The sequence below is a fragment of the Melozone crissalis genome, unplaced genomic scaffold (assembly GCF_028551555.1).
Source record: "Melozone crissalis strain CALT ecotype California unplaced genomic scaffold, PUWL_Pcris_2 ptg000009l_1, whole genome shotgun sequence".
Taxonomy (NCBI): Eukaryota; Metazoa; Chordata; class Aves; order Passeriformes; family Passerellidae; genus Melozone; species Melozone crissalis.
In genome coordinates, this window is record NW_026535787.1 from 16,778,765 (window position 1) to 16,791,635 (window position 12,871).

The 12,871-nt window shown below is 38.6% G+C and overlaps 1 protein-coding gene across 1 annotated transcript in view; it reads right to left on the reverse strand.

The window, feature by feature from the left end:
* Window positions 1-1,484: 1,484 nt before the first annotated feature.
* MAP3K7CL (MAP3K7 C-terminal like) overlaps window positions 1,485-12,871 on the reverse strand; it is a 28,931-nt gene continuing 17,544 nt past the window's right edge. The window contains exon 5 of the mRNA XM_054270480.1: window positions 1,485-3,089. Within this exon, the coding sequence (XP_054126455.1) occupies window positions 2,909-3,089 (181 nt within the window). The 3' untranslated portion in view covers window positions 1,485-2,908. The remainder of the gene's footprint in view (window positions 3,090-12,871) is intronic.

Below are 12,871 nucleotides of genomic sequence, written 5' to 3' on the forward strand. Positions count from 1 at the left end.
TTGTTTTTAAAGTGTGATAGATACAACATGACCTAACATGCAGATCACTTCAATCAGAACACAAACCATATTGCCTACATGGAAAATAGAGGATCAGTATGATAAATACTTTATTAAAAGCCTAATTTCAGCTATTTAGTCAGCAGAGCTCCACTGTATCTAGAGAAAAATGCAGCATGTCCAAATTGGAGACTTACTGAATGTGAAAATATTTTTCACTATTATGCTCTTGATTAACAAATCAAGAGATGGATGATAGATACAGCAGTTACCCCTCAGAAGGTTGTTCCAGCTACCTTTACTCTTTTCAACACCTGGATGATTTTCTACATGATGTAGACTATGCTACATTTTAATTTAACTTGCCTGTGAATATTTTTGGAAAATTCCATTTCCCTACCTTCCTGCCTTTGAATCCCATTTCCCCAAATATTAAAAAAAAATAATTTTCAAGATACACTAATTTTTCATCCTTGGTACTTCTGTATCAGTTCTACTCATTTGTATTGTGAAACAATTTCTCTGATCTCCTGCTCTCAGGCTCATGAGCATGCATGCAGGCAAATATGTTCACACAAAGCTGTTATTTTTTACTTTAACCATAACTAAAAGCAGGAGGAAAATTTGATTGCACATAGCTAAAGTCCAAGTTGAATATAAATCTTTGACTTAAATTAGTTTGGGATGATTTAAGAATTTCATATTTATCCAGGCTTGTAGGCTGGCCCACATCAAAAATTTGGCATCTGCACATCTGTAAAATATTTCTTGAATCCTTCTATACTGCTCAGTACCTACAGGTTAGGAAAAACATAATCCCTGACTATTCTCCCAGTGCTGATTGCCACAAATGAGGCTCAGATTTCCTTCTCCACGTGACTGTGGCTCTCTCTCAGGTTTTTCTCCCAGCATATGGTCTGTAATTTTTCTGATATCTAAAGCATGGTGACTGCACTTAAATAGAAAATTTCAAGGTGAACACAGTTATTTGTAAGTAAAGGTCTGCTGTCTGATCCATTTGCATCCAAAGACAGTCTGTCAATAAACAAATTTTATGTACTGAATATGGTTTTCAGTGAATTCACTAAAATCATCTGACTGCATGTTTTCAAGGCTAGATGGAAAAACCTTTGACTAAAATGACAAACTATTTGAAAATGAGAATTCTCTTGTTCAAAACACACAAACACAGGCAAAAAAAGGCAATTCTAGGTTCTGTGGTGTTCTGTGCTCAAAGCAAAGCTCTGACTTCTCTTCAAGTTATGTTTCCCAACAGTGCAAAACTCAAACAAGACTTTTCCAGCACTTCCAGGCCTAATATTCTAAGTGGTTTTTTATTAACTATGGTTTGTTTTTGTTTTTAACTTCCACAAGGTACAAGGAAAATTGGATCCTCAGATAATAAGAGCAATAAATACAGTATTAAACTGCTCAGGGAGCATTCCAGCAGGAAGCCCATGCCTCAGGAGTGGTGATATCCCAGGTATAGCAGGAAGCAGTGCCAAGTTTGGATGCTGACACTGCCCTGGTGGCTCAGGAGGAGAAGTGGAAACAAGGTTGTCCTCTCCTGCTACCTCTTCATGCTGTCCTGTTGCAGCGCTTGGAGTATCACAGAGCCACTTTTCCCACCTGTGCTGCAGGGAATACTGTAGGCAGTTAGCACAGATAAATTACAGGCAGCTTGTAGTTCTTTTTTTCTCCCCTTTGCTGCCAGGAATTGGTCTGATTAACATGAAGTTCTGTTTTCATGGCAGATTAATCATAATAATCAAAGCTAAAGTCCTGGTGCAAGTCTTAACTTCATAGTTTTCAATTACTAAGACACAGTACTAATAACACATTAAGTTGAATTCTAAGCTCATGAAGATGTAACAAGCAGCATCTGACAAGCAGAGTTTAAAATACAGGGTGATTTGAGAACATTTAGAACATAAAAGGGCTTTTCTACATCCACTTTTAATGAAAAAACTAGTCTATGGATAGAAATGGGGGTATAACCAAGATTTTGAAGTTGATCTAAGAGAATACAGGGATAAATAGAGCAAGTAAAACTGACATTTTACTTCCCAGTTATTTGTGTATCACAGAACTCCTGTCTCTACTTACAGCCACTTATGTTTCAAAATGGACCAGAAAATAAGAACAAAAGAGCCTTACAATAACTTTACAGACATAGTCTCAGTTGAAAGTATGATGAAATTATGATTCCTATATTAATTTTTCATTTCTTGCATGCCTAAAAGTACAATAAAAAGGCACTCAAGTAATCTTTACACTTAAGGCAGGAAAGTTTGATCTCATCTGTTTCCTTTTAATTTTATAACTTGAAAATTATCACTGGCAGTGCACTTGTTTGATAAAAAATAATTTTGTTACTTCAGTTTTTAATGTGCAGTTTTTCAGATTTTATACAACAGTGTGAAGTTGACATCAAGTATGGTTTCTACTAGTGAGGAGATCTGCTTCAAGATAACTTCCAAACACTTTATGCATGAGGAAAATAATTTAAAAAGAATTTACCAAACTAAAATTAACATACATGTATTCCATAAATTAACACTGTCCCAGTCCTTAGTATGATCCAAATTTCCAACACTATTAATATAATTTTCTAGTGTGTCCATATCTTCTTAAATTGGAAGAAATATGTTTAGAAAAGAAACCTGATCCACTAGAACATATAATGGGGATAGATTAACTTCAATTATGTTACTTGAAATAAAACATTCATTATATAATGGATGAAATATCCATTATATTAAGCTACTGGGTGGCAAGCATTAAATCAAATTCAGACTTCTACATACTCTGTATCCGTAGTAAAGTGTTGTAACATACGAAACAGATCTTTATTTTAAAATCTGTTTTCCATTCCTGTATGAAGTGCCTCCCATGAGCTGGCTGGGACTTATGAGGAGCCCTGTCTCTTTTGGTACTGTATCCTGAGCTTTTCCAGCTGCTCCACACACTGTGTCTGGGCCAGCTTCAGCGTCCGGTTCTCCTCTGTCAGCTGTGCGTACTCCTTGGCCAGCCGAGCAGCATCCATGCTCTCTTTCTCCACTTGCTCCAGCCTGGCAATCAGCTCCTTTCTGATGATTATGAAAAAAATCCCAATTATTACAAGTGGCAGTAGGCAAAAATTTGTTGTCCTGTGTTAGGTCAAAGATGGGCTGTGTGTTGTTAACTTAGTTTTTATTACTTGAACTTGTGTGAAACGAGGACATAGAAAATGAATTTTTTAGAGTTCTGTTTTTTCCCTTTGTGAAAAATGCCAATTACTTGTTTTTAAAATTTTAATAGTAATAAAATGGTTATAAAAATAGCAATATAATTAGAGTAATAAAAATTTGGACAATTAGGGTTAGGACAATATGAGACTATAGGAACAAAGAGTTATGGACAGTTCAGGTACCTCTTTCTGGGCAAAATAAGCCCAAAAAAAGACACACATTAACAGAGGATTAACCCTTAAAAACAACAGCCTGTTGCATATTCATACACCTCATACATGATGCATAAATTCAATTTTAAGAAAGGATTCTGTCTGGTCAGTGACAACTTCTTCCTCTGAATCCCAGGCAAGGAAGAAGTTCGTTTCTTCTGATGAAGAGCAATAAATTCTCTTTTTCTGAAAGATTTAGGTGTCCTGTGGCTGCTATGTCGCTGCAAGTCCTTTCTTTTAAAAAGTATCCTACATAGCATTGTTTCTATTTTAACATTTTTTTGCAACCTAAAACTACATTTAACACTTAAGAGAATTCATACAGCATAACTTTTGAACATTACACATATAATATTCATTTTAATATCTGCGCAAAGCCAATCATAAAATACGCTTTTTTCATACCTTTAAAAGACTAAGCTTCCAAAATCTCAGATTGGTTTGCTGTTCAGTGACCAAGGCTGAAAAATACTGTGTTCGTGTGTCTGTATTTGGGACTGTTCAGCAGAAGAGAAGGCTTTGGGGACACCTTAGAGCCCCTTCCAGTACCAAGAGGGGCTCCAACAGAGCTGGAGAGGGACTCTTGACACAGGTGACAAGACAAGAGAATAGCTTTAAACTGAAAGAGGGCAGGAAATGGGATATTGGGAAGAAATTCTTCTGTCTGAGGAGGCCAAGGCCCTGGCACAGGTTGCCCAGAGAAGCTGCAGCTGTGCCATCCCTGGAAGTGTTCAAGGCCAGTTTGGATGGGGCTTGGAGCAACCTGATCTAGGGCAAAGTGTCCCTGCCCATGGCAGGGGGCTGGAACTGGATGAATTTTAAGGTCCCTTCCAATCAAAACTATTCTATTGATTGCATGATTCTGTGATCTCTAAATTCAGTAAGAGTTGAGCACACAATTCATGGTGGAGAATCAAGTTCCTAGAGATGACTTGCTAATACTTTGCCAAAAGAAAAATAATTTATTTTTCTCTCAATACCAGGTATCTCTGAAAGAGAGTGAGGTGTTCTTGTTTGGCTGGTTAGATTTAGAAATAAATAAAATTTATTTATTTTGTTTGGTTGGTAAGTTCTATGAAGTGTGCCTGGTTTCCTTTTCTCTACTACAAACAAATCCAGTAAGCAGTAGGCACTGAATCTAAGCTAAATATATTTCTATAACGTGTTTAGACTCAGATCTTAGCCCTATTGCTGGGGAAGAGCTGCAAAGCTGACCCCTCCTGGTCCTCTTAAGTACAGACACAAGAGGATTCAAGCTGTGACTTATGGATGGAGTCACACAGTGCCCTGTATTCCCAGAGCTGGCCAGAAGCTGGAGTTTCCTGTATAGTATCAACTGAAATTACCTCAGCACAAGTGGAGACAAAAGAGGTCTTAAAACACGCTGAAGGCATGAGTAACTCACAGAGAATCTAATTGCTCTCCCCTTAGTCACCCACCAGGCCAGCCTGGCCTCTGGGTTTCTTTTTCCTTTAAGTCAAAAATTCACCCATTACAGGAAGTCTCTTCTAAAAGGTTCTTTTGATCATTCTATCTCAGAGATTAGTTAATCTTTTAACTGTTCATAGCCCTGTGACTTTATTTCTCAGTCATGTCAAAACAGTGCTGGTAGATCATCAGTGGGAAGTTGTTCATGCCTTCACAGTGGATAGATTTCACTGCAGTCCTTAAAGGAGCCCACTTGTCAGGCTAGACCAGTGCTTTCAGACAGGAAATTCCTAGAGATCAGCAATTCTATTCCCACAGGTCAGAGTGCTCATGAAAAGATGACATTTCTGTGTTTGCTGATCATTTGTGTTACATAGAGCAGCAAAACTGTAAATCTACCTTTTAGAAAAAAATTTCTGAGAGGCCTTCATTTAGGATCAGGTTAACCTTCCTCTGTCTTTACTGCAGCTTTCAGTGATAGCAGAGTTTGCCCATGGTTTAGTTGACTGTTTACAGTCACAGTTACTGCAGTTCAAGGAGGCACAAGTTAGAACAGACCTTTGGTACAGCCATTTCTACCAGCTGTGCTTCCCATAGATTAAAAAAAAAAAAAAAAAAAAAAAAAAAAAAAAAAGAGAGAGAAGAGTTAGCAGCTGTTACAGAATTTTTAAATCAGCCAAAGAGGCAGCATATAGGCATCCTCCTATATGATATCTTTGTTTTATATTACTGAGGTAAGGCAGAGCAGCTATGCTGCAGCAAAGCCTCTTCTGTTTCCTTTCACCAGGTGATAGGTGCATTCAATCAGGCCTTTGAGAGGAAGCATCAAGAGGGTATTTTTGTTGAGTAGAATTCTGTTTACATTTAACACAATATAGCTGTACAAGTTTTAAACACAGCAAGACACTAACAGGTTCATTTCTCTGTGGCTGGGCCATTCTAGATCAACCAGTTTTCACAGAAGCCAAGACAATCTTGCAAGACAGCTCCTATTCATGGGCCTGGGACCATGGAGGAATGATTTCATGTGAGAAATACATTCAGGGACAATGAATTTTTACAACTCTCCCAATGTTTGGGGTTTTTTTGTTTACTGTTTGTTTGTTTGGTTGGTTTTGGTTTTATTTCTCCCTGGACTTCCTCTGGAAGACTTTTATCTCTAGAGACCAAATAAGAACTTCTGCAATATTTCTTTGCAATTATTCTCTGGTGTGATGTTGGACTGAAGGGCTAAATTAACTCTTTCAAATTACAGACCGTTAAATCAGAAGTGTCCAAACAAATGAATTCAGAATCATTCTTCCTTACTTTTTTTGCACTCATGAGCTTTTTGAAAGGGAGATGCAGTGAACCCACTAGTAGGGAATCAGCATCTTAAAAGCAGGTAAACGTTTTTTGTGGGAACTTTCAGTACTTGAAAACGAATGGCACTGACTCTCCTGGACTTGAGCCAGGAGAGGCGCAGACAGACAACGTGCAAACTCAGACAGCTCCAGTAATGAAGGTCAGTTCTGATTTGATGCATTCTCTGCAGGCTTGGCTTTCATGCTGCTCTCCAGTAATATTCAAGCAGCACAGAAAACTTCTCTCCCCTCTCCCCAGGATTTAGATTTGCTATCAAACAAACGGTAAATGCATTAAAATCAAAATATACTCATTGCTGTAGTCCACACTCTTGGACCTCCCTCACAGAAAGCAGTTTCCTTGCACTGAGGTAGTAAAATTGCCCACTTCTGAGTCAGCAGAACCTACTTAGTCCTTTCCCATCAGGATCAACACCTGTTTACAGGATGGGGTGATGTTTCAGGCTAATACAGTCAGCCTGCCACAGATCTAAAATTAGAATACCAGGGAATTGCTAAATGTTATGAATGGTGTAGTTTAGGAAGCTCACAAAAGGATGAGGACAGTAACTAACATTTACATCTGATCTAATCCTAGATTTGAACTTAGCTTTCAGAGGTTAAAGAACACCATGCTAAGTTCTTGCACTATCTAGACCTTGTTGTGGATGCTAAATAAATAGATGTAGCACTGTGTAATCTGTGCTTTCTGTTAATGGTTACCCCAAGTTTAAATATTAACAGTATTGATAAGGTATTTTCCAAACTAGTGCTGAGATACTCAAAGCTTTGAGCCAATCTGTAATGGGTACTTGGAGTGTTCTTTTTTGGGGAGGGGTTTGGGAGGCAACATTCGTGATTTGCATCATAAACACATCAACCACAAGCAGGAGAAAAACATAGCACTGTCTTAGGGAAGTTATTTCTCTTGTTCTGGCCTTAGTGACTAAACATGCAGAGAACACAGCTCCTTGAAACTCATATTCACAAGGAATAAATACAAAGAAAAGTGACAGACTAAGCAGATAAATCTGCCTGGAGATAAGTGTAGTTAGAGATGGACTGACTCAAGGAAAACAGTTTCCAGAATACAAAGACTCAGATTTGCCTTTTCTCCATTGTGAACAATGTATTCAGGATCATGCATCTGTGGCAGTACAGTATCTGCTCCAACAATTGCTGGGCACTGGTGGTCAAAAGGTCATTTTCTCTTCCCACACTTGCCATGGCTTTCCTAGCAGGGGGAATTATGAGACCCTGCAAGGTAACTGCTGTCTTGAGGAGACTGCCATTGCATAAGTCTACTAATAAATTAACATAAATGAAAATGTGTCTCAGATGGCAACATATAAAAGGTCATAGAATGACAAAATAGTTTGAGTTGGAAAGGACCTTCCAAAGGCAAGGACACTTCCTCTAGAAGAGGAGGTCTCTCTTTGTATTAGAAAAGCTGTAATTTAATTTCTGGTATTTGGCAAGTAACATATGTTTTGCATATATGTGAGATGATGAAAAAACAGGTCTAGAATGGGAAAATTATTGAGCTAAAACGTTGCCTTTAAGGTTTACACCAATCTTTTTCTGAAGTACCTAGAAGTCTGAAAACTACTTGTCATCTCACTACAGTGTTGGGAAAGACACTCCAGAAACAATGTACCTGGAGAAATCCTCTAGACTAAAAAGCACAGGAACAGTCCTATGGTCATGAGAGCAAGCTAAAACATATGAAAGGCTCCCACAAAATGAAGCAGTCATCTCCACTGCATGCCATTGCCAAGAGGGGCAGTGGGATGCTGGATTTTATCATCAGTGGTGTGTCCAGCAGCACCAGGACAGGGACTGCTGGGCACAGTGAGGCCACTCCTCAAGTCCTGAGTTCTGGTCCAGTTCTGGTCCTCTCCCTACTAGAGAGGGACTGGATGTGTCCAGAGAAGGGAACACAGCTGGGGAAGGGTCTGGAGCACCACCAGGAGCCACTGAACGAGCTGGGGGGGGCTCAGCCTGGAGAAAAGGAAGCTCAGGAGGGACCTTCTCACTCTCCACAACTCCCTGAAGGGAGGGTGCAGCCAGGTGAGGGTCAGGCTCTGCTCCCAGGGAACAAGGGATAGGGAGAGAGGAAATGGCCTAAAGTTGTGCTAGGGGAGGTTCAGATTAGATATCAGGAAAAACTTTTTAACGGAAAGGTTTGTAAAGTACTGGAATGGGCTGCCCAGGGGAGTGGTTGAGTCACCATCCCTGGAGTAGTTAAAAAAACAAGTGGAGGTGGCAGTGGAGAACACAGTTTAATGGTGAACAGGGAGGTGGTGCTGGGCTGGTGGTTGGACTTGATAATCCTAAAGTTCTTTTCCCATCTTAACAATTCCATGATTCTCTGTCTACTCTAACGTGTAAAAGAAGGAAAAGAAATCATATCCATGGCCAAGAGAATGAATGATCCTAAACCAGGAGGTGATCAAATGATCTTTTCTGTAGAGTTATATTAGAATTGTCTGGGGGAGGAAAAAGAGATAACCATGCAGTGCTAAGAATATAAGATACAGCTAGCAACCATGGCAACTCTAATATTTAACTACATAATCCAGGGTCATTATCTAGTAATAGCAATATAACAAGTGCTCAAAATAACCAGCCATCTCATCCCTTTCACCCAAAGTTAGATACCCAAAACCATCTGTTATGGAAATACGTGTGTGTTTCTGGAACATAAATTAAATTACATTCTGTGCCCTAAATGTGGTGTGTTCTTGCTTCCACACCCTTTTCTTTATTTTCAATCATGTCTCCCATTCCAGAGTGGTTTTTTCCCTTGTACCACGTATTGCTGGCATAAATGTGAAGAGTGTGAGCGAAGACAGCAAACGAAGCTATGATTAAATTAGCAAAAAAATCTACCCAATGTTCTTTCAAATTTTTGCTTCCTTTTTATTCCTGAGTAACTTCTTTTCCCATCTTTATTTGCTTTGTCCTTTGATTTTCCCTTTTTTGATACTACAACCTCTTTTTCTCTCTCACATTTCCCATTTTCCCGTGAAATACTTGTCATCTCCTCTCCCACTGCCATCCTAGTACATTCTCTTGCCATCTATATTGCACAAAAGAGAACAAGTAAATAAGTTTGTTCTCACCTTGGTGAAAAGCAGCCCTTGTCATCTCACTTCACTGACTTTACTTTGGCTGTACTTGATGCTCACATTACACATCAAGCTAAGCAGAAGTAAAAGCCTTTGAAAAGATTCAATGTTTTTCACTGTTGTTAAAATTATGCTTTACAACTTTCTATGTCTTATAAAAGAATATAAAAATATATCTGTATATATTATTTCATGTATGAAAGGTTACACTGAACTTTGGAGGTTGGAACAAAAATTATTTAAAGTAGAATTGACCCTATTACTTTTTTTTCTTTTGCTAAAAAGCTCTAATACCTGTACAGATATTTGTCAGGTTAACATTATTTCTTCCTCTTAGCCAACAAATAAAAATTATTTGCTCAATCAATTTTCCTCTTTTTTCTGTCAGTCATAGCCTTCAGCATCCTGTATGTACTGTCACAGGCAACACAGGTACAGAAACTGCCAGGTGAGCCTTGTCATTGGAATGACACAGGTGAATTGATCTGTGGAGAGGAGTTGGGAGCACTGGCAAGGATACCATCCAACAGCATTTGTGATTGCCTTTGGTAAAAATGCACACTGAAAAACACTATAAAAGCTGTTTGTTCCCCTTACATGGGATGCAACTTGATCATTGCCCATTTTATCAAAATACTATTCTTCAGGAGAAATAGACAATAGATAGTAGGTGTAGTACACAATTTGGAATCTTCATTTCCATACATTCAAACTCAAATGTAGAAGAAGAAACCCACAGCAGGGGCAAATTTTAGAAAATTGCAACTCTATGTTTTCAGTTTGATTTTAATTGGTTTTGAGGCTAAAAACTTGTGCATCTCATCAGACTTTTTAGACAAGTGAAAGCATTCTTCCCTTTTTAAAATGGAATACTCAATACTTCCAGTGATGGGGCAGCCAGGGCTGTCTGGGCAACCATTTCCAGTGCCCCAACATCCTCACAGGGAAGAATTTCTCCTTTATATCCAATCCAAACCTACTGTCTATCAGTTTAAACCATACTGCCATGTCCTATCTCTACATGCCCTTGTAAATAGCCTCTCTCCATCTTTCTTGCAGGCTCCTTTCAGGTAGTGAAAGGCCACAATTATAAGGTACATATATAAGTGTATACATATATAAAAATATACACATGTATTTATATACATACATACATACACTTATATGTACACACACAATGCAAGACATGCATGCCACCCCAGCCATTATAATCCACTTTTCATTCAGTATATGCTAGTCCCTAAACTGCTTTTAACTCCCTTACTGTAAGTGCTGAGAATGTTTTTAGACATAAATCAGTGAACATGAGAGCAAAACTCCCTTTTACTTCTTGCTTATTCCTTTGCCTCCACACTTATACTCCCTTTCTGTCTAGTTTTAGTTAAAAATCAAGGCTGTCATGTTCAGGTTTGTTTGCTTACATGTGTGCAAATTTACATGTGTCCTAATAATTTCTAATCCACCTTTCAATTTCAACCAAACCATGTGGTAAAGAGGTCCCAATTGGTTTCTGGAGGGTTTAATAAAAACAGACTGCTCCAGAAAGGAAAGATACACAATGGTGGAAGGCATGAGACCCGTTCCAAAATACTACAAAATGGATAATCTTCTTGGAGGAAGGAGTTATAAACAATCTACATCTCAAGGAAACATACCCTAAATTTGTACTTGCAGCTTGTTAAACCTCAAAATCAGGCAACCACAGTGCAGCAGCTTGTGAGGAAATTAAGCATCCTTGATCCCAGTGCTGTAGGATCACTTTTTCAGATTAAGACACATGGGAGGTGTGAAAGGTGCTGCCCTGATATTTGTTATGTTTAGGCATTTCACAGCTCTACAGCATGTGAACATAAGGTTACAAATATGTAATTAGAAAGTACATGTGGGTCTCAATAATTAGATTCCATCTGTTGCCTTACACAGCCACTCAAACATCTGTTTACTGGGGCATGGAATTCCCAGAACAGGTTCAGCACAGACAGCAGTGGTGGAAGCTTCCTGACATTGTTCCACTGTTGACATCCACTGGTGGAATGAAGGAAAGTGCCAGCCTGAAGCCCTTTAATTCATCCAAGATAAGCACCACTGAGAGGCTGACCTCTGGGCTCAGAGGTTGATTAGGATAATTGTACCTGTAAATAGCATGTACCTGCCATTCTCAAGAAGCATTTCTAATTTAGCTAGTACCACAGATTTATAGATTTAAAAATTGCATTCAAACAGCAATTTTTTTATTCCAGAAAGTGCAAAAAAATATGTGAATGTCTCATTTTCATGGGTTCCAAGCATTCTTCATAAATAGGCATAACTGATTCAGGGTTGTGCCAATAATAATAAAAATTGATTTATATTAGTAGACTGTAAAACCAAAATGATTGAAGCCTACCTTTGGTGTTTATACAACTAAAGTCAAGCACTTAAACAATCATTTAATATTTTATGTTGTGCTTGGATTTTCAGAGTAGACGGACACATGGTTTCCACTGAACTGACTGCTAAATATGTAAGCAGCTTATATCAGACAACCAAATTTGAAAAATCATTGCAAATTTAAAATAAATTACTTACCTTCTAATCTTTTTAAAAATACTAATTACTTTTGATTGGCCAAGTACAATTAATGGTGAATCAAATGCAAATGCTGCAAATATGATTCAAATGCAAAATGCATTTTCCCATGACATTGGTCATCATCTTTTTTAGCTTTTGTTCCAGTCTCTCAGCATCTGAGTGCCAAACTGATCCTTCAGTGGAAGGGGATTTGCAATGGGAAATTTCACCTAGCTTTGACACTTTAGGCAAAAAGTAACTATATTGTGGCTCTAGCCATCAACCCAGATAAAGACATCTCACTTTCTTACCCTGCATAGTTTGGATTTAGGGAGTTCTTTGGCTGTCTTGTAAGACTACAGGATTTCAAGTTTACCTCTTGCTTCTGCAGCTGAAGATTCCCATGGATGCAAACTTGGCTGAGCTGCAGGGTCAGCTGGGCAGAGATTTCACTATTCACCTTCTTTCCTCTCTCTGAATTTCTTTTCAGATTTCTTGTGGAAAGGGACTGACAGCCACAGAGTGCACTTTGCCATTTAATAGTCAGGCAAAAGATGACAGGGCTGTGAGTACAGGCCATAGACAAGAGAAAAATCCTCCAGCTTATTCACTTTGGGTATGAACACCTGAGATGCCAGTGTATATTGAACCAGTGTACACAAAACCAAAGCAGCTAACAGAAACATGTTTACTAACATTGTCAAGGATTCTAAGCCTAAATAAGAATCCATTTTGTTCTTCATTAAAGCGTGCAATGTTTATTGAAAAAACTAAAATTGAAAAGGAACCTACACTAGATTAACTGGATTGTTATGTGACCTGGAGGCTGCCAGTGAAGCTTTAAGGGACAACCACAAAGCTGAACTGTGACAGCCCTTAGTGGCCTCAGTAGATCCTGTAGAGCAATGACCAACTTGTGACCATCAGGCAGAGGCATGAAATCATGGGATCATAGGATGGCTTGGGTTAGAAGGGAC